Source organism: Phascolarctos cinereus, unplaced genomic scaffold (genome assembly GCF_003287225.1).
Source record: "Phascolarctos cinereus isolate Bilbo 61053 unplaced genomic scaffold, phaCin_HiC Scaffold_5;HRSCAF=322, whole genome shotgun sequence".
Taxonomy (NCBI): domain Eukaryota; kingdom Metazoa; phylum Chordata; class Mammalia; order Diprotodontia; family Phascolarctidae; genus Phascolarctos; species Phascolarctos cinereus.
This window is the reverse complement of record NW_027555958.1, coordinates 83,702,821-83,728,390: the sequence shown is the minus strand read 5'-3', so window position 1 is coordinate 83,728,390 and position 25,570 is coordinate 83,702,821. Positions and strand designations below refer to the sequence as shown.

The window sequence follows — 25,570 nt, the reverse complement described above, 5'->3', positions numbered from 1 at the left end:
CTGTCAACACACAAAAAAAGTTTTTTCCAACGATTTTTATAATACTATTTTATGCAGTTGTGAAACAAAATAAAATAAAACCAAAATGTCCTGAATAGAGAAATGAACAATGGGTACATCTTCAGATTTTTCAGTTGTTTTTCCTATTATACAGTTTGGGGACTCTTCACAATCCTGATCACTGTGATGTGGCTGGATTCAGTTTTCAGGTGGTTCGGTATCCAGAGCAACAGTCTAGCTGCAATCTAACAGAGTTTTCAATGATTGTATGGCTTCCCTTGTTTCATGCTTCTGTTAATACATCCTGAAATTTCATTAGCATATTTGGTAGCCATATCACACTGTTGTATCACTTTGATTTATAGTCTAAAAACAACTCCAAAGGCAGACTGTGTTTTTTTCTCCCATGGCAATTTATGTTAAGTTGGGCCCTCTCCTGTCTTTTGCTTGTTGAGTTTTTGAACCCAGGCAAAGGACTTTCTTTACTTTCCATGTGGAATTTTGTCTTCTTAGATTCAGCCCATTATTTCATTCTATTGGGGTCTTTTGCATATGAATTCTGCCATTCCTCCAACTTTATGTCACCTACAAATTTAATAAACATGCTTTCTATGCATTTATTAAAGTCATTAATAAAAATGTTATGAAGGATGGGATCAAGGTTAGAGTCACAGACTCATAGGCTTGGGGAAAGAACTTCAGAGTTGATTGAGTCTAACTTGTACCCAAACAGAAATCTCCACTAAAACATCCCTGAGAAGTGGTCACCTGTCCATGACTTACAGATGTCCAGGGATAGGCAATCCACTAATACTTGAGGCAGCCCTTTCCATTTTTCAATAGCTCTAACCATTAGGAAGATTTTCCTTATATGGAGCTAAAATTTGGTTTTCTGCAACTCCCACCTCTTGCTTCTACTTCTAATCTCCATCAACTGACTGTATAACTTTTCAAATAAGTCTTCCCTTCTCCAGGAGAAATATTCATAGTTCCTTCAGCTTATCCTTATATAGCATAGGTTCTAACCCTCTTGCAATTCTGGTTGGTCCTCCTCTAGATACACTCTAGTTTGTCTGTGTCCTTCCTACCATGCTGTACCTAGAATCCATAGTATTGTAGATGTGGTCTGGCTGGGATGGAGTGCAGTTCTCTTGTTCTGGATATCATGCTCTTATTAATCCATCCCAAGATCTCATGTTTTGTTCATACTGAGTTTGCAATCCCATAAAACCTTCAGATCTTCACACCAACTGTTAATGATCTATGTTGCCCCCCATCTTGTATTTGTGCAAGTATTTTTGAGCCCAAACATAGAACTTGACATTTATTTCTATTAAATTTCATTTATTAGCTTCCATCCCTTATTATAGCATATTGAAATTTTTTATCCTGCCCCTGTCATCTGATATTTCAGTTTTCTCTCTTGGCTTTGTACCATCTACATATTTGATAATCATGCCATCTGTGCTTTCACAAAAGCCACTGATAAAAATGATGACCAGAACAGGGTCCTGGGCAGATCTCTGAGACACTCCCCTGGAGACTTCTCTCCAAACCGACACTGACTCATTATTACTGCTCTGGCTTCAGTCCTTCAACCTGTTCCAAATTCACCCATCTATATATATGCTATATTGTCACCTAGCCAACATCTTTCCATATCCTACCCCAAAGTACTAGGGGCAACGTTGTCAAATAGTTCATTAAAATAAGGGTTCATTTAGTTATGACATTTCTCTGATATATCAGTCTGATAATTTTGTCAAGAAAAAAGGAACAAGGTTAATCTAGAATTGTGTTCTTGATGAGGCTCTGTGTAATCACTGCTTCTGTTTCCAAATCATCCCTTTACTAATATGTTCTAGCATTTTGCCAGCAATTGCAATCAAGCTCACTAGGCCATAATTTCTGGAATCCTGCTCTGTTTTTAAAAATTGGAACAACATTTGCTCATCTTCAGACTTGAAGTATCTATTTTGATTGCTTTTAAAAAAATGACATAGTGTTTTAGTAATCCTTTCTGGGCTGTAGTTTATCCAGGCCTGGTAATTCAACCCCATTAATAATAGATTAATTATGATAATAAGTTGATAGATTAATAATAGTTGATAAAGTCCTCTCTTACCATAGTCCTGGTTATCTTGGCTTTCAGCTGGTTCAGCGGCCAGAGTGCTGGGACTGGAGTCAGGAAAACCCGAGTTCATAAAGCTCCTCAGACAGTTGCTACTTATGTGACTCTGGGCAGCTACTTAACCTCTCTCAGCTGCTCATCTGTGAAGTGAGGGGATTGGGCTGGATAGCCCATAAGGCCTCTTCTAGTTCTGCATCTATGATCCTGTGAACCATTTTTATTTATAACTTACCATTCCATTTTCTGTTTTCTTTAGTAGAGAAAACGACATCAAAATAACTGCTGGATAGCTCTGCTTCCTGCAGCAAGCCAGCAGGGCCCTTCCTCTAGATGGACAGGAATCCAGAAGTCAGCATCGATTTGTATAGTTTTTCAAGGAGATATGAATCCCTTTCATTGTGCAAGGGAGCCGATTCCACTTTTCTACATTTTGTTCACAAGGGTAGTTTTTTTTTCTTTTCAGAAAGACTGTGTTGACAAACAATGCTTCCCCTGATCTACCATCTGATAAGGGAAGGCATTGGGCTTGTGATTCCATGAGAATGGGGAATTCCCTGGTGAGGAAACTCTCTCTGCCAAAGGCAGGTTGGCACCTTCTCTGCAACTTGTAGTCTTGGAAAGTTGCCTAGAGCATCCAGAGGTTAAGTGACTTGCCTGAGGTCACATAGCCAGTATATGTCAGAGTCAGAACTTTAACCCCACATCTTCCTGGTGCTGAAGCTGGCCCTTTATTTCCTCTGCCACACCACCTCTCTAATAGTTCTATCACAGAAGGAAATGAAATTAGTCCAGCATTTCCTTTTCTTCGTGAACAGAATAGGTTGCTTCCTCTTGGTGCTCCAATACCCTTTCTAAGTCCCTCCAAAAAGGCATCTCAAGATTTCATTTACTTATTTCTTTCCTACCACAGGGCATCTACTGCTTCCTACTATAGCGAAGTATCTTCCTCTTAGAAAACTTGAGCAGTCTCTCTCTTATCACATAAAGTGATGAAACAAGAAAAAAGTTTAGACAAGTGGGGTGGTGGGTGAAGAAGAGTGGATCCACAGAGTCAGCACTTACTGAATTCTTGTTCACTGATTGATTGGGTCAGGGTTAGGAGATGGGAGGCTTTCTCCTGGTTCTGCCTTTCACTGGCTGTGTAACTTTGGACCAATCTCATTACCTTTGGGTCTTAGTTTCATTATTAGTGAAACGAGGGCTTTTGATCAAGTGATTTCCAAGCTTTCTTCCAGCTCTAAGAAGATATGACTAATATGTGGAACCAGCAGTTTCATAACATATTCTAAAATTTCACAGACATTAACATGAAGGTTGCTTGTATATAATTTACAAAATTCCCTTCCCCTTTCCTTCTGAATATTGGGACATCGTGTGTCTACCCATCTTTATTTTTCCAGTATGTTTCTCTTCAAATTATTCAAAGATTACCAACAACAGCTCAGAGATAACACCTGAAAGTTATTTAAGCACTATATTGGAAGGATATCGGTGTTTTTTCATTTGTTTGTTTTTTGTTTTGTTTTTGGCAAAGATAGTAGACTGATTTGCCATTTCCTTCTCTAGCTCATTTTAAAGATGAAGAAGCTGAGGCTAACAAGGTTAAGTGACTTTCCCAGGGCCACACAGCTACTAAGTGTCTGAGGTCACACTTGAACTCAGGTCCTCCTGACTCCAGGCCTGGTGCTCTATCCACTGAGGCACCTAACTGTTCCTCAGATTATACACCGATTCCTAAGCATCTGTGACTAGGGTCACACACTTAGTAAGTTCCTGAGGCTGGATTTGAACTCAGGTCCTCCTGACTCCAGTGCGGGTGCTCTATCCACTGCTCCATCTAGCTGCTTTCCCCCTTGCCCCCAACTTCATATACTTTAGAGGAAGGGGTGGAAGGAGGGAGAAAAATTTGGAACTCAATATTCTGTAAAAATGAGTGTTAAAAATTGGCTTTACATATAATTGGAAAAATAAAATGCTAATTTAAAACAAAAAAAAATTAAATCCAAAGCACTGCTAATGTACTTCCTCAGGGTATTGGTGCTCTACAATACATTAAACAATAAATGAATATTAGTTGCCACTCAAATCCTCTCCCTTCCCTAAAAAGCAACAACAGCAAAAACCCCTATGATGGCTTTTGCCTCTGTTATCACTCTCTGTGCCTGTTGAGATACTTGTTTGTCAAGTATTAAAAGGTGATGGGAGGTTGACTGTATTACGTAATAGTAGCTGTCATCGAGGCCCCATCAAGCTATAGCAAATGGCTATAATGTTTCTACAGAGTTATTCTTCCAAGTGGGCAACATCCAGAAAACTATTGCTGTCTATGAAAAATAAGAAAAATGAAGAGGAAATACAAAAAGAAACAAAGCACCCAGATGGCAAGGTAGGAAACTGGAACCACCATTCCTTGTGTGTGTGTGTGTGTGTGTGTTGTCGTTCTACTTCATCCAGGTTGTCATGAGGACAGAAATTCAAGCCAGCAAGTGTCTTCCAGCAGAAAAAAAGGTTCCAGCATCACTGCCTGCCTGCTTGCCGTCTGTTACCAGAAAATCAGGCAGTTTCTTTTTTCAACAGGAAAACATTTTTCTTTTCTTTTTCAATTTACCTTAATCTGCATTACTTGTCTCTAATTCTGCCCTCTCCACCACAATCACCCACATTCTCTACTGATCATTTAGAAGAGGATTCAGTACCTGAAATACAGTCCAATTTAATATTCTTGGATGCTGGAATCTCTGTCTCTGTCTCTGTCTCTGTCTCTCTCTCTCTCTGTCTGTCTCTGTCTCTCTGTCTCTCTGTCTCTCTGTCTCTCTGTCTCTCTCTCTCTCTGTCTCTCCACCCATCTCATTTTTTTCTCCCGACAAAGGGACAGATAGTTCATACAGCAGGAGCAGGGGTATCTACACTGTTCCATATGCACTGACAACTTCAGTGAGGGAACTCACTCTTAGCATAATAATATCTCACATTTCTATAGCTAGCTGTTTGGAGTCTATAACTCTTCTTCTTCACATCTGCCCTGTGAGGGGAAGTAGTAGCTAACATTGTCTAGCCCAGTGTTCATTCTTTCAGTATTCTTGATCTTTAGCCTCATGTCTGAACTTACGACAGGGCACAGATCCAGTACTGGAAGGGACCTTAAAGGTTCAATACAAATGTTGCCCTCCTCTCCCTTCTCATTTTATAGAAGAAGAAGCTGAAGTCCATGAAGGATAAATGACTTGTCCAAGGTCACAAAATGGTGGCAGTGGCACTCAGGTCTTCTGACTCCAAAACTAGTCTTTCCACTGTACCAAGCTTCCCTATAAAGCAGAGGTTCTTAGGTTGTGGTTAATGTACTTATTTTTTTTTTAAATTCTGATAACTGTAATTCGATGTAATTTTAAAAATCTCACAGAGATCATTTTATGCTTTAAAATACTATTCTGAGAAGGGAGTCTTTAGACATCACTAGATTGCCAAAAGGACATAAAAACGGTTAAGAAAGTTTTCTCTAGCTCACTCCTTCCATGCTGTCTCCTGTTCCTGCTCCACCCACTCTCCCCAGTTCCCCTGAGTCACCTCACCTGCTCTTCGCCTCACCTGGTACAACTTACTGCCTGTGGGTCTCCCCCTTTCCCATTGCCTTACATCTCCTAGATCATTTCCCTTTACTCCTCAACCCTGCCCTCACTTCCTCATCATTCCGTAGAAGATGGATTAAGCTGTTTACTTGTTTCAGAGAATCTGAGAAATGGGTCACTACCCTTAAGGATTTTATGCTGCCGTCGTGTGCCGTAAGGGAGAAGTTATTAACGCCTGCTCAGAATCAACAGTGGTTGAGCCCATTCATCTTTGACAGAGATGAAGACTGATAATTAAAGAACAATTCCTCTCGAACAGCACTAAACTAAATGTTGCTTAATGTATTTGGCATTCAGTTGCGGCGGGGACAGACGAGGGGAGGAAGGATTGGTTTGGGTTGTGAAACCATTGGGTTGGCCAGCAGGTGGCACAAGTGGGCAAGTTTTGTTCCAAGACAGGTGGCTGACTTGTGGAGCAACCCGCGAGATTTTTATTTTATTATTTTTCATTTTTTTGACTCCCTGTACATTTTCTCAGTTTATACCAGAATTAACTTCTAAATTGCAACTTAGGGAATCACATGCTATACAGCGGAATTTAATTACCATGGACATGTCTCATCTCTGAGTTGGTCATCATGGGCCCGTGTAGCATGATTGGCATTAACTCTGGGTGGACCCTAGTCTGAGTCAAACTAATGGTCTGTGTGACCTTGGTTGGGCAAATGACCTAACCTCCACGAGTCTCAGTGTCCTCATATGTAAAATAGGAATGCTAGTACTTCGTATTACCTACCCCTGCTGAGCTGTTACAGAGAAAACATTTTGTTGGACTTCCAATAATATATTGGTGTGACTTATTATTATATTCCTAAAATTTGAGGGGACTTGAACTTGTGCATTAGTTCTAGTGACTATAACATTCTTTTCTTACTGTCTAAATTTTTTCTTGATGTGCAAAGTTACCCTTAAGCAAAATCCTACAGTAGGGAATTTGTTGTGATTGCTGGATCAAACTTTGTGACTATCGTCCAGTGTAAATTCCTAGTGTAACTCTAACTGCAGTTGAAGGCCCAGAGCAATGCTTGTATTTGTTTATTGTGATTAGTTTAATTTTGGAACAAAAAAAAGTGATCACTGAAAATGACCCAGTAGCAAAAGAAAAATACAGAAACAGAAAGAAAAGATGTTCAGGGCAATATATGGTGGTGGACCTTCCAACGCCTTAACTTCCCAGTTTATCATTCTCCTTTGACTTCCATTTTGATTCTACATCAGTGACCTGCTAGAATTATTGATCACCTCTTAAACATCTGTTCAATTGGAAACTGCTACAGCTCTAAGATCTTGAACCCCGAAATTCCCCTTTCTGATTGTCATTTTGTGTCCTTGTACAGTGACATGGTATAGTTGCTGGAATGCTGACGTTGGAATCAGGAAGACCTGAGTTCAAATCCTGCCTCTGACTTCCAAGCTGACAAGTACTTTTGGAGGCCTGAAACCTTGTAGAATCATTCTATCAGTTTCTGATCTTTCTATCATATTCTTTCTTCCCACTTTATCTTTCACATGTCTCTACCTTAACGCACCCTACCCCTCTTGCCAATTCTAATCTCTTCCCTTGACACTATTGCCTCAGTTTCCTCCAGGACATTCCTCTATCACGCATTCTTATTCTGTCTCCCTTTCTGTCTCTCTCTCTCTCTTCTCTCTCTCTCTCTCTCTCTCTCTCTCTCTCTCTCTCTCTCTCTCTCTGTGTCTTCTGTTTCTCTCTCTCTTTTTTCTTTCCTTTCTTCCTTCTTTTCTTCCTTCCTTCCTTCCTTGTCTTTCTTTGTCTCTCTCTATCTGTCTCTGTCTTTCTGTCTCTCTTCCCCTCCTCTCTCTCTCTTTCTCTCTACCCCTTCCCTCATTTTCTCCTCTCTTCTCTTTCCCCCTACTTTTCTCTCCCTTCTTTTCCTTCACTCCTTCCTCATCACCTACTATAGACTCTCATATTCTTAAGAAACCTTCCTTTGAATTTGTTTTTCCTTGGGTTATTGTTCAAGGTTTTTCCTCCTTTTCACTGCTAAACCAGGTTCTCTGCCTCCATGTTCAGTGCTCTTTCCAGTAAGTCCCACTGCCCTCACTTAGTCAGGGCCTTTATTTCTGGACGAACACCTCCCAATCCTGGCTGTCTGGCTCTGAGAACAGGAGCTGGTGAAGCTTCTTTCTCCAAGGTTATCTGTCACTCCTTAATTTTCAAATCTAATAGCTTTTTTCAGTCAGTAGATAAAGGGTTTAGAGCTGGAAGGGACCTTGAAGGATCATCTAGTCCAACTCCCTAATTTTATAGATGAGCAAACTAAGTTTAAATTCTTTTTCCCGTGATTTTGCTGAAATATTTGACACTGCAGGCTCCGTCCTTCCTGACTCTGTTTATGCAACACTCCCTTTGCCTGGTATCTTCCTTCTGATCTGAGTATTCCTCTTCCAGATCTATCCCTGGCTCATCTTCCTTCTCCTTTCCACAAGGCACGGATATGCCCAGGACTCTGTCTTCTACCCTCTCCATACTCTACCTTTGCAGCCTTGTCTGCTCTAATGGCATCAGTAGGAATTCAGATGACTCAAAAACACACATATTCACACACATGCACATACCTGTATATACAAATGTACACACACATACATGCACATATTCACATCCTTAATACTTCAAGGACCGGTGATATCATCAGCGTGGGCACTCTTTTTGTTGCCACAAAAATCACAACCTCACTATAACAATAAAGGGTTGACGAGAGTTTCCGTGCCCAGGAAATTCATCGCCCTGTGGCCAACCTGGCGGTGAATCTCCCCAAATTGGTTTGGCTGATCATCAGACAATCGGCTTATCCCTGAAACCATATAATTTGGGGGGACCTACCTACACACACACACACACACACACACACACACACACACACACACATACACACACACACGTTGAGAGGATAGGTATATGTGTATATCTCTTTATATATATGTATATATATATATATGTATATATATATACACATACACATACACACATATCTATACATCTGTATATGACAGTGTTGTATAATAAGTAGAGTGATAAACTTGGAATTAGGAAGACCTGGTTTCAAATCCCATTTTTGACATTTATTACCTGTGTGACCTTTTATGAATTGTTTAAATTACCTCAGCCAGAGGAGACGATTAAGTTCTAGATGTATTACAATCTGCGTGAGAGAAGGGAGTTCCCACACCAAGGACATCATGGGTCCTTGGCATGTATGTGTATCTCCGTGTGTATACACACGTATACATATGCATATATCAAACACATATGTATGTAGACACATATGTTTATCTTAAAGCTGATAGATCCAAAGTTAAGCTTATTATTTTCCCTGTAAAACTTACGCCTCTTCCCAACTTCTCCCTTTCTCTTGATGGTAGCACCAGTTTCCTAGTCACCCAGGTTTGAAACTTCAGTTATCTTTGACTCTCCCTCTCTAGCCCCTCCTTCCCAAACTTCCAAATACTTAAATCCAATTCACTTGTGAGTCATGACATCATCTTCCTGATGTCATGGTCCTCTTCAAGAATGAAGGACAAAACAGCCATTAGTTGCCAAGTCCTGTTAATTCTTCCTTGGAAATAGCTCTTGAATTGCTCATTTTCTCTCCATTCATACTATGGGAAAAGGAAGGAAGGAAGAGAAAATGAACGTTTTTATCGTGTCTGCTCTGTGCCAGGCACTGCGCCACGTGCTTCACAAATACTATTTCAGTTGATCCTCTCAATCTGTGAAATAGGTGTAATTGTAAGTGCCATTTTACATTTGAGGAAATTGAGGCAAACAATCAGAAGTTTTAAGTGACTTGCCAAGGGTCATACAATTAATATTTGATGCCACATTTGAACTCAGGTCCTCCTCACTCTAGACCCAACATTCCATCCACTGCATCACCAGCTTCATCCCATACTTCCACCATCAGATTTCAATTCTTTATTATCTCTTGCCTAAACTATAAAAACAATTAAATGTTTAACTGGTCTTCCTGCCTATAGTTCTATATGAACTATACACACACATATAATTCTAAATGAACTATAATGTAGTTATAGAAAGACACAGTCACCATTTGTTATTTAAGATTTCTCACTGTCTGGCTTCAGCCTGCTCTTCCTACCTCATTTCATGCTACTTCCCACTATATAACACTCGTGTATGTTCTTACCATATTGGACTGTTAGCTATTCCTCTATTTTTTTTTTCTTCTGAAATCTTCTTCTTCCAAGGCTTAGTCACTTCCTCCATGAAGCTTCTCCTGATCCTCCATCTCCACCTATCATGAAATTATCTCTTCACCCAGTTTTTCTTGAAGTACTTTACTTGTATCTCTCCTTTGTCCTTACCATATTCTCCTTTGTATCACATCAAATTATTTGTCGTAACACCCCCCCTCCAATAGCATATAAGCACCTTTAAGTAAGGAATTAAGTTTTTCATCTTTGTATCTCCAGTGATGGGCACAGTGCCTTGAACATTGAGTAGGGTACTTAATAAGTGTTGATTTGGCTTGAATTGGTTCACCAGAATTCAATGATAACGCATTTTGTAGGTTACATAGAAACCAGAGCAGATAAATATATTGTGGGGAAGAAAAACCCCATAAAAAATAAGTCAGACATACTGACCTTTTCTCATTGTGTATCAGCCACATTTAGTGATACATGTTTTGAATTAATGCAGTTAATGAATATGTCCTTGGTGTTACATGTTCATGCTGCTAACACACAGTTACTTAGTTCTGACAGTACTATGCATGTAGTAGGCACTTGGTAAATGTTTGCTGAATAAATAAATGAGTGAGTCAAATCACAAAAGCCTCCTCCTAAACTGGTTTCCATGTGTCAGCTTTCTTTTTTCCTGCAAAGGTGGAATGGAAATTTTCAGATGGACGGAAAACAATCACTTTCCCCAATGGCACCAAGAAGGAGATCAGTGCTGATAAGAAAACAACTATGGTGATGTTTCCAAATGGAGACGTGCAGAAGTTCATGCCTGATCAGAGAGTGGTATGCAAATGTTTTTTTTTTAATAATCTTTTCAAAACTTGGGGGAAAAAAACCCTGTACATAAGTCTAGCTAGGTAACACAGTAGATAAGAGTGCCAGGCCTGAAGTCAGGAAGACTCATCTTCGTGAGTTCAAATTCAACCTTAGACACTAGCTGTGTGACCCTGGGCAAGTCACTTAACCCTGTTTGCCTCAGTTTCCTCGTCTGTAAAATGAACTGAAGAAGGAAGTGGCAAACCCACTCCATTATCTTTGCTAAGAAAACCCCAAATGGGGTCACAAAGAATTGCATATGAATGAAAATGACTGAACAACAGATACATAGTCCAATCCTTTTCTCAAACTTCGGTTTGGTTTCTAACTCTCTTTTTGAATATACCTTTCTTTTTTCTTCTAGTAAGGATGTCCCTGTTTTCCAATCCCTCAGATTTTTTCATTTCTACTTGTTCTATCATTCAGCTGATTGGCTGATCTCTTCCCTTTTCTAGCAGGGAGGGCTAAAGGTTAATGCAAGATTCACCTGGTGCAAGACTTTGGGAATACATACTGTGTTGGAGGGCAACATACTGGATTTGGAGCTAGTGGCAAATGTTGACCTTGCCATTTACTACCTTTGCAATCTTGCTCAGGTCGCCTTTGTGAGTTCCAGTTTCCTCTCTGTACAAGAGTCATTAAAACTTACATTTACTACATAGCTTACTAGGGTATTATAAGGATCAAATGAAATAATCACGGAAAGTATGATGTCAACATGAAGCATTAGATTATTATGATTACTTGTATAGCTTCTGAAATCTAAGCTCTGGCTATTTGGTCTTTCCTTCATGCCACAGGACCAGAAAATGTAGCGGAGCGTTTCTTCCTAGACCAGTGAGACGTGAGCCAAAAACGCTATTTCATTTTGGGAGAGCTTAAAATCACCCTCTCATTTATTTATTTGTTTATTGTGCATCTTGAAGAAGACATTTCCTCTCTCTCTACCTTAGTTGCTTCATCTTAAAATGTGGAGGTTGGGCTATGAAATTACCTCCAAGGCTCCAAGGTCCCTTTCAGATTTAACAATATCTTTGCCTGTACCAGTTTGAAATTGCAGTGGTTGACTGATTACTTCCCTGTTGTCTTTTCCTTTTTTAATGTGATCAATTCATGCTATCCTCTTCGTTTGGTATCTTTTTGAAGAAAACATCTTGTGATTAGTTGAAGTCACTTGTGAGTGCTAGCAAAAACAAAACAAAACTGGAAATGACCGAAAAAGGGGCTATGAGTGACATTGCAGTGAGATTATTTAGTGTTAATGACTTCTCTCTGACATGTTATAGCACTTTTCATCATACAATCATCATATTTCATCATCATCATCATCATCATCAAATAAACTACCTTTGTTAGAAATTCAAATATGAAAGATTCTCTTTGTATCTCTACAATGATCATTTCAATCCCTGGGCATGTGTTGTCTAATTACAATGCAATTAGAATCCTGTTGGCAATGACTTAATAGGAAGAAGAACCATCATTTCTCCCTATTCCAAGTGAAGTTTGTAGGCTGGTTGAACTGGATTTAATTTTCATTTCATTTGTGAATCAGGAAGAGATGCTATGTGTTTGTACTTCTTATTTCTTATTGTACTAGACACAGGGGTGGGGAACCTGCAGCCTGGAGGCCACAAGTGGCCTTCTAGGTCCTCAAGTGCAGTCCTTTGACTGAATCCAAACTTCATAAAAAATCCCCTCAATAAAAGGATTTGTTCTATAAAACTTGGATTCAGTTAAAAAGCCACACCCAAGGACCTACAAGGCCTCCTGTGGCCTCAAGGGGTTCCCCACCCCCTGGTCTAACCTGATGGTTCCTGGCCTTAGGAATCTTGCTCTATCTCTTGGTGCTTTCCTTCAGAAGAGTGGAGCCTGGTTCTGAGAGATGTGCATAAGTTCAGACACATTTTGAAAGAATGTCAGGCCCTGCCTTGGTCTAGTTTGATTTGAGTTGCTCAGGAACCATGAATTTCTGTAGCTTCATCAACTTGACTGGCAAGGTCTGGATTAGTCACTTAAGGGCTATGTTTGGGGCTTCCTTTCCTATCATGCACATCTCTAGGGAATGGTTGTCAAACCTTAGAGGAGCCAGGATCGTGGATAGAGGGATGGAAGGAACCTTGGAGCCACTCAGTCCAATTCATTCACCTTACAGATAAGGAAACTGAGGCTGGCAGAGCTTAAGTCACCTGAGCAGGGTCAAACAGCTGGTAAATATCTGAGGCAGGGTTCAGTCTTGTCACTTTCTGAACTCCATGTCCAGTTTTTCATCCTCATGCCAGCCGAAACATCACCTAGTCCTATCTTCAAATTTTACAGATGAGGAAATTGAGATTGACAAAGCTGCAGCAACTTGTCCATGGTCACACAGCTGGTTACAGGAGGAGCCAGGACTGTCACTCAAGTCTTGTGACTTCCAGTTTATTAGAGGATGCTGCTTCCTCTTGTTAGACCTGGTTGCCTGCGTGGAGATTATAATGGGAACCCATAGGGAAAGCATTTGTCCCTTTGAATGGATGAAGCCCAGAATTAAAACAAACATTCTCAAAACCTTCTTGTAACACGTGTTGTACTTTCAGCTTTATTATTATGCAGATGCTCAAACAACTCACACCACTTATCCTGATGGTCTGGAAGTGCTACAATTTCCTAATAAGCAGATTGGTAAGTGATAGACTGACCCTTGAGGTCAAGGTTACTTTATTAACATATTTTTTTCTTAGATTCTTTTCCCTGTTGGCTTATCCTGAAAATATTCCTTATAGAATGTTTACAGAAAAGGGGAGGAATTGCCATGTGTTTTCTTGTAATGGGAAAAAATAGTCATTTAGCAAAAAAAAAAAAAGCAGTGGGTAAAAAATATATGAATAGTACATGTGGGCATGATAGGGCTGGCTGAGCATATGGACAGCAGAAATGGAGGTATCTAGGCCAGGTCTACAAAATTGTAACGACGGAAATAAATCTGACCTTTATCAACTGAGACAATTAAGGGAAAAAAGTAAGTTTGAGGTCCTCAGTTATTCTAATTGATTTCAAATTTCTTAAATGACTGCTTAGCCCTCTGTTTTACTTTGGATGCACAGAGGTAGACAGATGACAGAGATACTTGAGGAGATGGTCTCATCATGCCATTAACTCTCATGTGACACGGTACACGGGCTCTTCGCCCATAGGCCCAATTTAGAGGCATCAGATGCAAAACACACCAAGGAAATGGTGCTTGCTGCCAGCATTTGCAAATAATATAATTCACTGTACATTTGCAGCAGTGACCTTTAAAGCCATCTTTCTTTACCTCTTAGAAATTCAAAGCCATCTGTAGCACAGGCCCTGGGGCTTAGTCTTCCAAACTCTACTTGCACTGGCCATCTGGCCAACCCCCAGAGCATGGTTGCTACTTTTCACCTCAGAGTTCTAGGAGTAGCCCTAAGGGATTAGGGGAATGTGTTTTCTTAAGAAAGACTCATGAGCTCCCTCCCATCAGTGTGTTTCCCACCTTGTGATTATTATTTGACATCAGTCATCTGGCAGAATTACTTACTTTTTAGAAAGGGGTATTCACTGAAGTGGTATAGTAAGGACAACTGGTACAAAACATTCCCCCCACACCCTCCAAACCCCAAAACTAAAGCACTCTCTCCTACTAGTACATATGAAGTACAAGGCATAAGGCTCAAGCTTAGAAGGTATGAAGAGTCCAAATGCTTTGGTCCTTGAAGTTCAAAGGTGGGAGACAGGAGACTGAGGCCAACCGGAAGGTCAGGTCTGGGGTTCCTTTTCTCCATCCTCCCTTCCTCCAGGGATTTGTTCTTGGACGTTTGGCTGGAATGTTCTCTCCCAACTACCCACTCACTTGAATCCTTGATATCCAAGCAGCTCACTGGTCTTACATAAGCCCCACTGGGCGTTACTAAGTCCCTCAACCATTCTAAACAATGCCAATGTACAGCTCTCCCATCTAGACATTGATTCATTTCACAGAATCATAGATTTAGAACTGGACTGGACTGGAAACTGGGCTGGAGACCATGGAGTCCAAACCCCTCATTTTTACATATGAGGAAAGTGAAAAGGGCAGCTAGGTGGTGCAGTGGATAGAGCACCGGCCCTGGATTCAGGAGCACCTGAGTTCAAATCTGGCCTCGGACACATAACACTTACTAGCTGTGTGACCCTGGGCAAGTCACTTAACCCCATTGCCTAGCCAAAAAAAAAGAAGAGAAAAGGAAAGTGAAGCAGGGGGAAGAGGAAGGGAAGAAGAACAAGGGAAGGGAGCAAGTACTTATTAAGTGCCTACTATGCGCCAGGCACTTTACTGATATTATCTCATTTGATCCTCTCAACAATCCTGGGAGGTAGGTGCTATTATTATCCCCATTTCACAGCTGAGGAAACTGAGGCAAACAGCGGTTAAGTGACTTTTCCAGAGGCACACAGCTAATGTCTGAGGTGAATTTGTACCTTAGGTCTTCTTAACTACCAGTCCACCCAAAGGCCTAGGCATAGAGGGTTTCAGTGACTTGCCCAGAGTTCATTATAATCACCAGTCAGTCATCCACTGGTAGTTTAGCACCTCTATTTGATTTAAGGAATTTTTTTAAAGGACATTAATAGAAAAAAAAATACATTTGAGGTCTTCTTCATTGTATTCTGCTTGTATCTATTCTTTTTATTACATTGAATCTGATGAGGGCATAATCTTACACTGAAGTTTCAATTTTTAAAAAAGCATCTGTTTGGTTCACAGGGGCCACAGTGAAAAAGCCATCTATTTCTTCTTGGTCTAAACATGTCCATGGAAGGCTTACTGCATGCAGAGTGAGGTCAGCACTGGATCATGTGTTAACCTCCTCTGGCTGGGCCATACTTCAGTGTTATGGAGAAAATGGGTGTTTCCAATATAGGAACTCTATGGGGCAATTGTGGCTGATGGGGAATTGATCTATTCTCTCACTACATCTATGACAAAAGTACATTTTCCTTCATGGTAACTTTAGCGCTAAAACGTTGGCTAATTAAAAAACAAAACTATACTGTACAGCTAACTAGTGTGAACACGAGATTTCATTTCTTTGATGCTTTGGTATTCAGTTCCTAGTACTAAAACAAACAAACAAAAAATCTTTAATGCCACTAATAATAATCGCCATTATTATTAAGGCTGACATTTATGTGGCATTTTAAAGTACATAAGGCACTTTCCATAAGTTATTGCAAAGGATCTTTAAGAACAACTGTGAGAGTGGTTCTAAAGGTCACTTTAATCTCTGTTTCATAGGTGAAGGAATGACAAATAGCAGCAGCAGAAGGTGTCAGGTTTTTTTTTATTTGTTTGTTTGTATTTTTGCTTTTTGGTGAGGCATTTGAGGTTAAGTGACTTGCCCAGGGTCACACAGCTAGTAAGTGTTAAGTGTCTGAGGCTGGATTTGAACCCAGAACCTCCTAACTCCAAGGCCAGAGCTCTATTAACTGTGCCACCTAGCTGCCCCAGAAGGTGTCAGTTTTTAATGAGAATAGGAACACGGGAAGAACTTGGCTTAGGGCCTTAGGATGTCCCAAAAGCCTGTGACAAGTTATTTCTGAGGAAAACACTGCTGAAAACAAGAGCAGATCCTGCCTCTTGAATTTCCATTTTCTTTAAGTAAAAATCATAATCACAATCAAAATCATAGTTAACATTTAAATACTGCCTAGCATTATCTCATTGTATCCTCAAAACAGCCCTAGCAGCTAAATACTATCATAACCCCCATTTTACAAATGAGGACACTGAAGTAAGCAGAGGTGGAGTAACTCGCTCAGGGTTATACAGCTTGCATTGTAGATGTTGGAGGCTCCAAACTCTAGGCCCAACTCGCTAGTACCTGCAGAGGTTGAATAAATGCTTGCCAGGGCCTGTAGAAGAGATTCCTGTTTCAGCCTGAGTAGGGCTGGATAACCTCTCAGGCCCCTTCCAGCGTCGAGTTAGCATTCATTTGAATGTGTAAATTCTGTTATGTTTGCTCAAGTATGTATCTTCTTCCTTCCCAGTCACACCTTGGAGACAGAATTTTGTGTTCACCATATGCTTTGCAGTTTGATCGTTATTTACCCATCTGAGGTGTATTGGTTTTGGTCATCCCATTCTTCAAGTGAGAAAACTTAGATTTAAGCAGATACTTTTCTTCTTCATGAAAATCCTAACGCCTCCCTATGATATGGAGGTGACCTCCAGGGTCTTGAAGCCTTTGTTAGGGGTTCCAAACTCTGGCAGGTCCCACCAAACTGGAAATATTTTCAGTGGGTGACCCATCACGAACTGCAGGCCTGTTGTCTAAGCCTAGATAAGTTTGGACAGGTTTGCTTCTGAGCGATTTGTTTTTGTTTTTAGCCAAGGAAGTCCAGCTAGGACCGTCATGGGGTTATGATCTATGTTGGTGGAAGGAGTGTCTGTGCCAACAAAATCACAGATCCTTAAAATGCTGGAAGTTAAAAAAAATGTATAAGACTTGGATAAACTCACACAGTGAAACCCTTTCTTTGTGTGACACGTCCATTGTGTGAATCTCAGCGGCTCTTGGCCCAAGCACGTCTCTTTGTGTTTGAGTCGCCCATCACAACCTGTTGTTAACTCCTCCCTCTGCTTTTCTAAGTTTTTGAAGGCTGTTTATTTATTTATTTTAAAAAAGGACCATTCTGTGTCTGTTGACTTGCTTGTTGCATATAACTGCTAGAAAAAGCAGTAAGAGAAAGCTCTGTGGGTCTAGATTTTATGCTAAATCCATTCTAGCCATTATACTGTATATGCTGTTCAGGTCATCCTCACTGTAAATAATTTGCATGTAAACTTTTTTTTTCTGACATTGGCAAGTCCAGTAATGAAGCCATTCCCATTGTCTTCTTCAAAACAAGAACCATGAACTTGTTTTCTTTGTTTCTGCCCTTCCTGTCATTTCTTTCTCCATCTTTTCCTTAACTTTCAACCTATGTGGCTCTGTGCCTGATTCAACTTTTCACTCTAGAAGTATGTCCCCTATTCAGCGGGCCAAACTCAGAAGAAGGCATGAAAAAACGTCTCAGCCTCCATCAGAGCCAAGGCAAAGGACTCCTTTCAGTGACCTTAAGCAACTCACTGAAAATGAAGGATTGGACTTATTGGCTCACAGCTGCCACATAGGATGATTGATGAATGTTAATTCAGTTCTGAAAATGAAAAGTGCTTAATATACCCGGATTTTCTTTCTGTCACTGAACCTTTTAAACTGTCTGAGTCTTAGCTTATCCAGCTGTTAAACTGTCATCGAATTGCTCCATAGGAATTGTAAGTGGTATTATTGTTCTTTGGTGAATTTTAGAAGGGGAAGTCACGGGGATGCTGAATAGAAAAACAGGGCAGTCAGTTGACATGCCTTTTCTAGAAGCAATGGTAATGCTGATTTGATTATAGCTCCCAGGGCAAGAGGTAAAGGGAATGGTATGCATGCTCAAAGTCAGTTTGGGAAATGGCTGAGGTGGAAGAGCATGCTTATACCTGGAATTGCATGGACATAGGGAAAACCCAGTGTGTAAACTGCACTTGTCTTTCACTTAGAGTCTTAGAGAATCACCTAGGGGGCACTAATAGATTAAATTATTTGACCATGGCAACATTTCCATTATGAGTCAAAGGAAAACCTTGAATGCAGGTCTTCTTGACTCTAAAACCAGTCTTCTACCACTGTGTCACACTGCCTCTATGTCTTGCCCTGATTGAGGTTGGTCATAGGATCATGGATTTAGAATCAGGAGGGACCTCAGAGGACATCTAGTCCAATTTATTTTTGCAGATAAGAAAACTGGGATCCAGAGATAACAAGCAACGCCTCTCTTGTCACATAAGATGTAAGAGACAGATTGCTTAACTCCAAATCCAGCCATCCTTACCTTGTACTATGCTGCTTCCCTATCCTTATCTCTCTCAAGCCTTCTTCAAAACTAAATTTGAGGGGGCAGCTAGGTGGTGTAGTGGATAGAGCACCAGCCCTGAAGTCAGGAGGTCCTGAGTTCAAATCCAGCCTCAGACCAAACACTTGACACTTACTAGTTGTGTGACCCTGGGCAAGTCACTTAACCCCAATTGCCTAAAAAAATATAAATAAAAAATAAAAATAAAAATAAATTTGATCATTTGCCCTAGGTAATTCCTGACATGAGAGATAACAAAGCGGATAGTGGCAATCAATTGACATGTTGTTTCCAGAACCAATACCAGTGTAGATTTGATTACAGTTCACAGAGCAAGAGGTGGAGGGAGTAGTGTCTGTGCCCAGTGGCAGGTTGGAAAATATCTGGGGTGAAGGAACTTCATGGTTTGGGAAGGCCCAGGCAAAAGTTGGCTGCTTATGACTTGTTCAACCTCACACAACTAGTTAGTGGCAGAGATAGGATTTAACCTCCAGTTTCCTCACTTCTAGTGCAGTGCTCAACCTCCCAAACCACACCACTGGTAAGTAGCATGGGGGCTGAGAGAGAAAACTGACCAGGGTAGGCAATGAAGGTGTTACAGAGAAGTTGAATTGAACCAGAACCTAATGGACAAATAGGATTTTAGCAGGAGAAAAGTTAGGACATTTCAGATGAGTATAAAATATAAGTAGAGGAAGAAGGTCTGGTGTTATGGAAAGATGTTGGATCTGAAAGTGGAAGACTAGCTTTGCCACCTGTATCATTTGAAAGAAGTCATTTAGCTTTTTTGAACTTCAGTTTCCCCACCTGTCACATGAGGAGGTTGGAGTGGATAATCCTTCAGGTGGACTTCTGATGATACAGGAGAGTTTGAGGTGTGATTTGAGGTGGGTAAGTATTTAATTTGGCAGGACTGGCAGGTTGCCTATAGAGATAAGGAGAGGCAGAGTGGGAGTGGAGACCAAAATTAAAAAAAAATAGGCTAGATCTGAATTTTGGAGGAATTTGAAAGCCACATGTAAGAATTTGGGCTGCATCATATAGGCATTTGGAATTGATTAGAGATTTTTAAGTTGGAGTGGCTTCAAGAGTGTAAATGTACTATGTATAACGGGCATCACATTGCTTGCCTTCTCAATAGGGGAGAGAGAGAGACAATGTGGAACTCAAAATTTTAAAAATGAATATTTATAAAAAAAATTAAAAAAGGGTATAAATTTAGGATATGTCACATGCAGGAATTCCTGGCTAATTACATTGCATCAGTACAAGCATGCTCTTTAATTCCAAAGTGTTTTTAAAAATGGTAAATTTTGTGCTTTTCAAGATACATGCCCTTCAACTTTTTCTTAGAGGCAATAAAACCATAAATCAATCCCTCTGTTCCTGACAATGTCCTAAAAAGCACAATTCATGAAATTGCTCAAGAAAAAATAAAGATTGTTTCTAAATAGACTCAATATAATATACTCACACTGTTTAAAAAACTGCTCCCTATAGAAAAACACCATCCCAATGGCACTAAGGAGATTGTGTTTCCAGATGGGACAGTGAAACACCTTGGTGTCAGCCATGAGAAGACTGTGTTCCCCGATGGCACATTGGTGAGAGTAGAAAGGTTAGCATTGCGAGTTTATGGAAACCTAAGGCATCTTTTCTTCCCCCCTGTTTTCCTTCTACTCTTGGTATTGGTGGAAAATTCAAATTATCAAGCATTCAAAAAGCATTTATCAAGTGCTTACTATGTACCAGGCACTGTATATGGTGAGGATACAAAAACAGATTAACAGTCCCTGCCTTCAGGTAGCATACATTCTAATGAGGGAGAAAGAATGTAAATTGCTAAGGATGAGATATATACTGGAGAAGGAAATGGCAAGCCACTCTAGTATCCTTGCCAAGAAAACTCCTTGGACAAATTGGTCCATGGGGTCACAAAGAGTCGAACACGACTGAGTGACTGAACAACGACAGGAATAGGTGAAAATGTCTCCCAACGGGGTGTGTGTGTGGGGGGGGGACTGGGGAAAAGTCTCTTATAGAAGACAAGATTTGAGCTGAGATTTGAAGGAAGCCAGGAAAACTAAGGGGCCAAGGTAAAGAAGTCGAACATTTCAGGTGAAGAAAGGATCGTTCTTCATGGCTGTAACCAGGACTATCCATTGTGCAGGGGATCAAGACAAGGCTGTCATTGACCAGTTCCTGTTACCTGGCTAAGAGCAAAGGTAGAGAAAAAGTAACATGAATTCTGGAGGATTTCTTTTATTCTGTCATTCATGGGCTGTTCTAGACCATGTTTAGGTCACTCAACATCCATTTAGAAAATGGGTGTTAAATAAATATTACCTAACATTTATTTCATTGTCAACTGTCATGTTTAAAGTTTCTTAAATGAAAAGTAAAGACAGATTTTAAACCATTATCTACTGAAGCATGTCTGTGAAAATCTCTGATCAGTTTTGGTTAAATTCATTAAATGTGATTAATAACTATAATTAATTATATAAATGTATTGTTGTTGTTAAGTTGTTGTTCAGTTGTGTCTGACTCTTCATGACCCCATTTGTGGTTTTCTTGGCAAAGATACTGGAGTGGTTTGCCATTTCTTTCTCTAGATTATTTTACAGATGAGGAAACTGAGCAAATAGGGTGAAGTAACTTGCCCAAGGTCACACAGTTAGTAAGTATCTGAGGCCTCATTTGAACTTAGGAAGATGAGTCTTCCTGACTCCAGGCTAAGCACTATCCACTGTACCATCTAGCTGCCCCATTTATATAGATTGTATACCTATAATAAATATGGTTAATTAAAAAAAATATACAGTGAAAGAATTGACCATTTTCAATTTGATAATGTGGCAACCTCTAAAACCACATGATTCTGTGAGCTCCTAGGAACACCTAAGATACTGTATGAGGAAAACAGGTCTATGTAGCAGGAATATCTCCCACCTATTTCCATATAGCTTTAGTATTGGCTACTATAGCAAGCATTTTATAAGACTAATTTTCTCCCATTAGGAATGGAGATAAAACCATTATATTCAGTAATGGGCAGAAGGAGATCCATACTTCACAATTCAAGAGGAGGGAATTCCCTGATGGTACCATCAAGACTGTATATAACACTGGCCATCAGGAAACGAAGTATATCTCGGGCAGGGTTCGAATCAAAGATGAAACGGGAAAGACCATCCTTGACAAGAAGTGATTTGCCTCTTCTGCATGTAAAATTATGTAGGCAATTCAGATGACTTTTTATTCAGATTTTCTTTGATTTTTTTTAGCCGTCTGACCAGAAAGGAGACATAGATAAGGGCCTACCAGAAGAGGGGCATGAGAGATCTCAAACCCAATTAATTATGTAGAAATTTTTAAAAGAAAAATTATTCCCTTAGTTCTCAATTTGGAAGGAAAAAATGTGGTTGTAATAACACTCTTGAGCCAATTTTTTGTTCCCAAGGCAATCGCTCCTGGTCCACTCTAGGTCATTTATTCTTTAGTGACCAGATGTGCCTGCTGTTGGAACACCCTGCTGAGCTCCCTTCTTCTGCCATGCTTTATTTGGACTCACCACTTCTTTTCACTTTGTTCATTCATGTCTAAACAGCAATACCTGTCTTATTTCCAGAGCTACATTTTTGTACTTGGCTCCAAACACGGTGAACACAGTGAAGGGGCTTAAAACAGTCTTGTAGCAACACCTGTCAGAAGCTCCAGACTCAACCACCTCTCACATTTCACCTTCAATTCCCTGGCAGCCACTTACCCTCCTAGCAACTTCATTCTTAATCCCAAGTGTGAAAATGATTGCAGGATTTTTACTAACCTTACAATTTTGTTTCCATTTTAAGCAACCCATAGAATGAAGAAATAAGCTACTTTTTTTTCTGAAACAATTAGAGCCCAGAAAATGTAGGAAATGAATAACTTCTTGTAAATGTTATCACCGATGACAGGATGTGGCCAGACGTGAGTTGCTGAATATGCACTCTTGTATATTTTTATGTGAAACGAGATGTGATAATGTATTTTCATGCCGATAGTTATCTTGGCCCTGGGTGTATATTGTACCCGTACTGCTGTGTTCTTTAAGATACTCTCGTATTGTTTAAAGAAACTAAAAATCAATGTTCTGTCTTGTTATGAGAAATAGAATTTTTTTTTATTGGTGCAAGGTTACTGCCATGTTCTTGTAGGTGGATGCTGAGAGTTCATTTGTTAGAAATAAAAGGCACAAATAATTCTAAAAACCTTTTTGCATTTGGACTGGGATAATACTTTGATTAGTCAGAAATCAGTTCATTTTTCAAATTGTCCTTCAGAAAGGCACAAGGGAATTGCGTGAATCACCTGATTTCTAATTGTCTTGCAGCATGCTAAGAGTTGAAAATCCAAGTGTGGTTTAATCAGAAAGCCACATTCAACCCTCATGGAATCTGCCTGAGTGACAGGGCTCATCAAATATGATCTCCACCACCCTGGAGAATGTATAAAACCTCTCCTGGAGATGAAAACGGCCCAATAGAAGCGTTCTGTTTTCAAATGTGATATGCTGGCTAAAAATCTTTAAAAAAAATTATAAAAGCTTCCATTTCTTTAGTATCATGATGAATACTTGGTTTTAGCTCACATATGTAAAAATGAGCTTGGAAGGGGTCTCTGTGCATATATGCTGATCAACTGTAGACTATGAGATTTTGAATCATCAGAAGAGAGCCATTACATTAATTACAGACAAAAATTATCCTGGTTTGGAGAGAGAAATAATTACATATTCACCAATAAAGAGACATTGATAACCTAGGGGAGGGAGCAATGGACTTGGAGGAGACCTTGGCAAAAGTTTTATCTTGACCAAACCCAGCTAACTGTACAATCTTGGGAAAATTTCTTACCTGCTCTATACTTCACTTCCCCTGTTTTTAAAAGACTGAGATCATATCTGTTCCACAGGGATAAAGGGAGGATGAATGGTAGCTTAGTGAACACTTTTTGAAGAAAAGGCATCACATGTAATCTAGTTATGTATTTTATTTCGTCCTGAAAGGATGAAAAAGCTGCAGTCAACCCTAAGAGTGGTTTCTATGAAAAAACCAAACCAAACAAAACTTGTAGCTCCCCCTTGCCCATATCTTTGACATGGCACTTCACTCAAGCAAAACTTACCACGTAGCCTGTAAAGAGGGTATTGGGGACCATACAATATCAAGGAGCAGCAACCTTCCATTGCAAACAGATTTGCCACCTGTTTTCATTCAGTTCAATTCAATGAACATTAATTAAGCACCATATACATGTATATATGTATAGATATGTGTATATCTATACACATATATACACATACACACACACACGTGTGTGTGTGTGTGTGTGTGTTTGGCACTGTGCTTGGCTATGGGGAAGCAAAGACAAAATTGAAACAGTCCCTGCCCTCAAGGAACTTATATTCTATTGGAGGGGCACACACAGATAAGCGAAAGCAAAATATATAAGCAAAATAAATATGAAGTATTTGGGCAGGCAAAATATAAGTAAAGTCAGGGAAGGTATTTGTAAGAGGTGGTCCTCAAGGTGAGTCTTGAATTGAGAAAAAACCAGAGCCTCCAAGATGTGGAGCTGAAGGAGAACATTCCAGGTATGGGTAGTTTGCACTACAAAAAAAGAGTGAGGAGTGTCACAAATCGGGAACAGTTAGATTGCCAGTTCTAGCACTTTCTTGCAGTGTAAGTTCAGATCCAGTGCAGAAGCCAGGACAGTGACACTGAGAGGAAGGATAAAGATGTTCTCCCTTCCTCAGATGGAAGATCTCCAATCTCCTCACGAATTGGTTCCAACCTTTTTTCCTCTGGTGTTATTTTTCACTACTACTCTTTAAAAGCCTATTGTGCAGTCAAAGGGTTATACTCCTATCCATTGAAGATTCTTACATATTTTCTCCTTTGCCTGGAATCCCCTTCCCCAACCTCCACCTGGCAGAATCCCAAACCTTTCCAAGAATCAGTCTAATTGCTACTCTCTCAATGAAGTTCTCCTTTCTCACCCCACTCCTCCTTTAATCCCTCCCCATCAAGTGAAAGTGGTTCCCCCACTCGTTGAATTTCTAATATAGTAGTAAGACTTTCCTAGTCACTGAATCATTCTAATTTGTATTATAGCATTTAAGCACGAGTCTTATCTTTTCCACAGACCATAGGCATTGTGAAGGTATGAACCAACTTTGTCCTTCATCTTTGTAGCCTTTCACACACCCAACATTACATTAACAGATTCAGCAAATGTTTTTTGAATAAACAAATGAGTGAGTGAAGGAATAAGGTCAAAGATAATTTATGATAACCAGGATTGTCCTGAGGCAAAATTGTGAAGCAGATGAAGTCTCTACCCTTCTCTCTAACTTGTATGACATTCTCTTCCCCTTTCTTGGCTGTCTACTCTCTTGTTCCACAATCAAAAACCATCATTGTCTTCATTCCCATTAAATTATAAATAACAGATAACAGATCTTGACATTAATGACATTTTGAGGTTGAAATATTAAGTTAAATGAAAGAAGTTCTAATGGTGGACTTTCAAACATCAAGTAGCATTGATATTCTCCTGCCATACATGAAATCATATTAGCAGGTAGTCAGCTAGTCCCCCTACCCAAAAGCAGCCCCGTGACATCTAAAGGGGGTATGTGCCTCAGTCTCCCGGCATTTTTATTTACCTACCAGTATATTTGTAATGAGATTTATTACCTAAAAAAATTCCTGAAATTTCCAGGGTAACATAAGACCTGGTTTAAGACTGGGTTCAGCTGTGTGACCCTGGGCAATTCCTTGAACATTTCTGTGCCTCA

At 39.9% G+C, this 25,570-nt stretch overlaps 1 protein-coding gene across 1 annotated transcript in view; it reads left to right on the top strand.

Moving 5' to 3' along the window:
- LOC110196944 (uncharacterized) overlaps positions 1–22,973 on the top strand; it is a 43,486-nt gene extending 20,513 nt beyond the window's left edge. Inside the window, 5 exon segments of the mRNA XM_078155042.1 lie at positions 4,413–4,517; positions 10,627–10,767; positions 13,380–13,464; positions 20,227–20,353; positions 21,748–22,973. Coding sequence (XP_078011168.1) covers positions 4,413–4,517; positions 10,627–10,767; positions 13,380–13,464; positions 20,227–20,353; positions 21,748–21,937 — 648 coding nt within the window. The 3' untranslated portion in view covers positions 21,938–22,973.
- Positions 22,974–25,570: the final 2,597 nt, after the last annotated feature.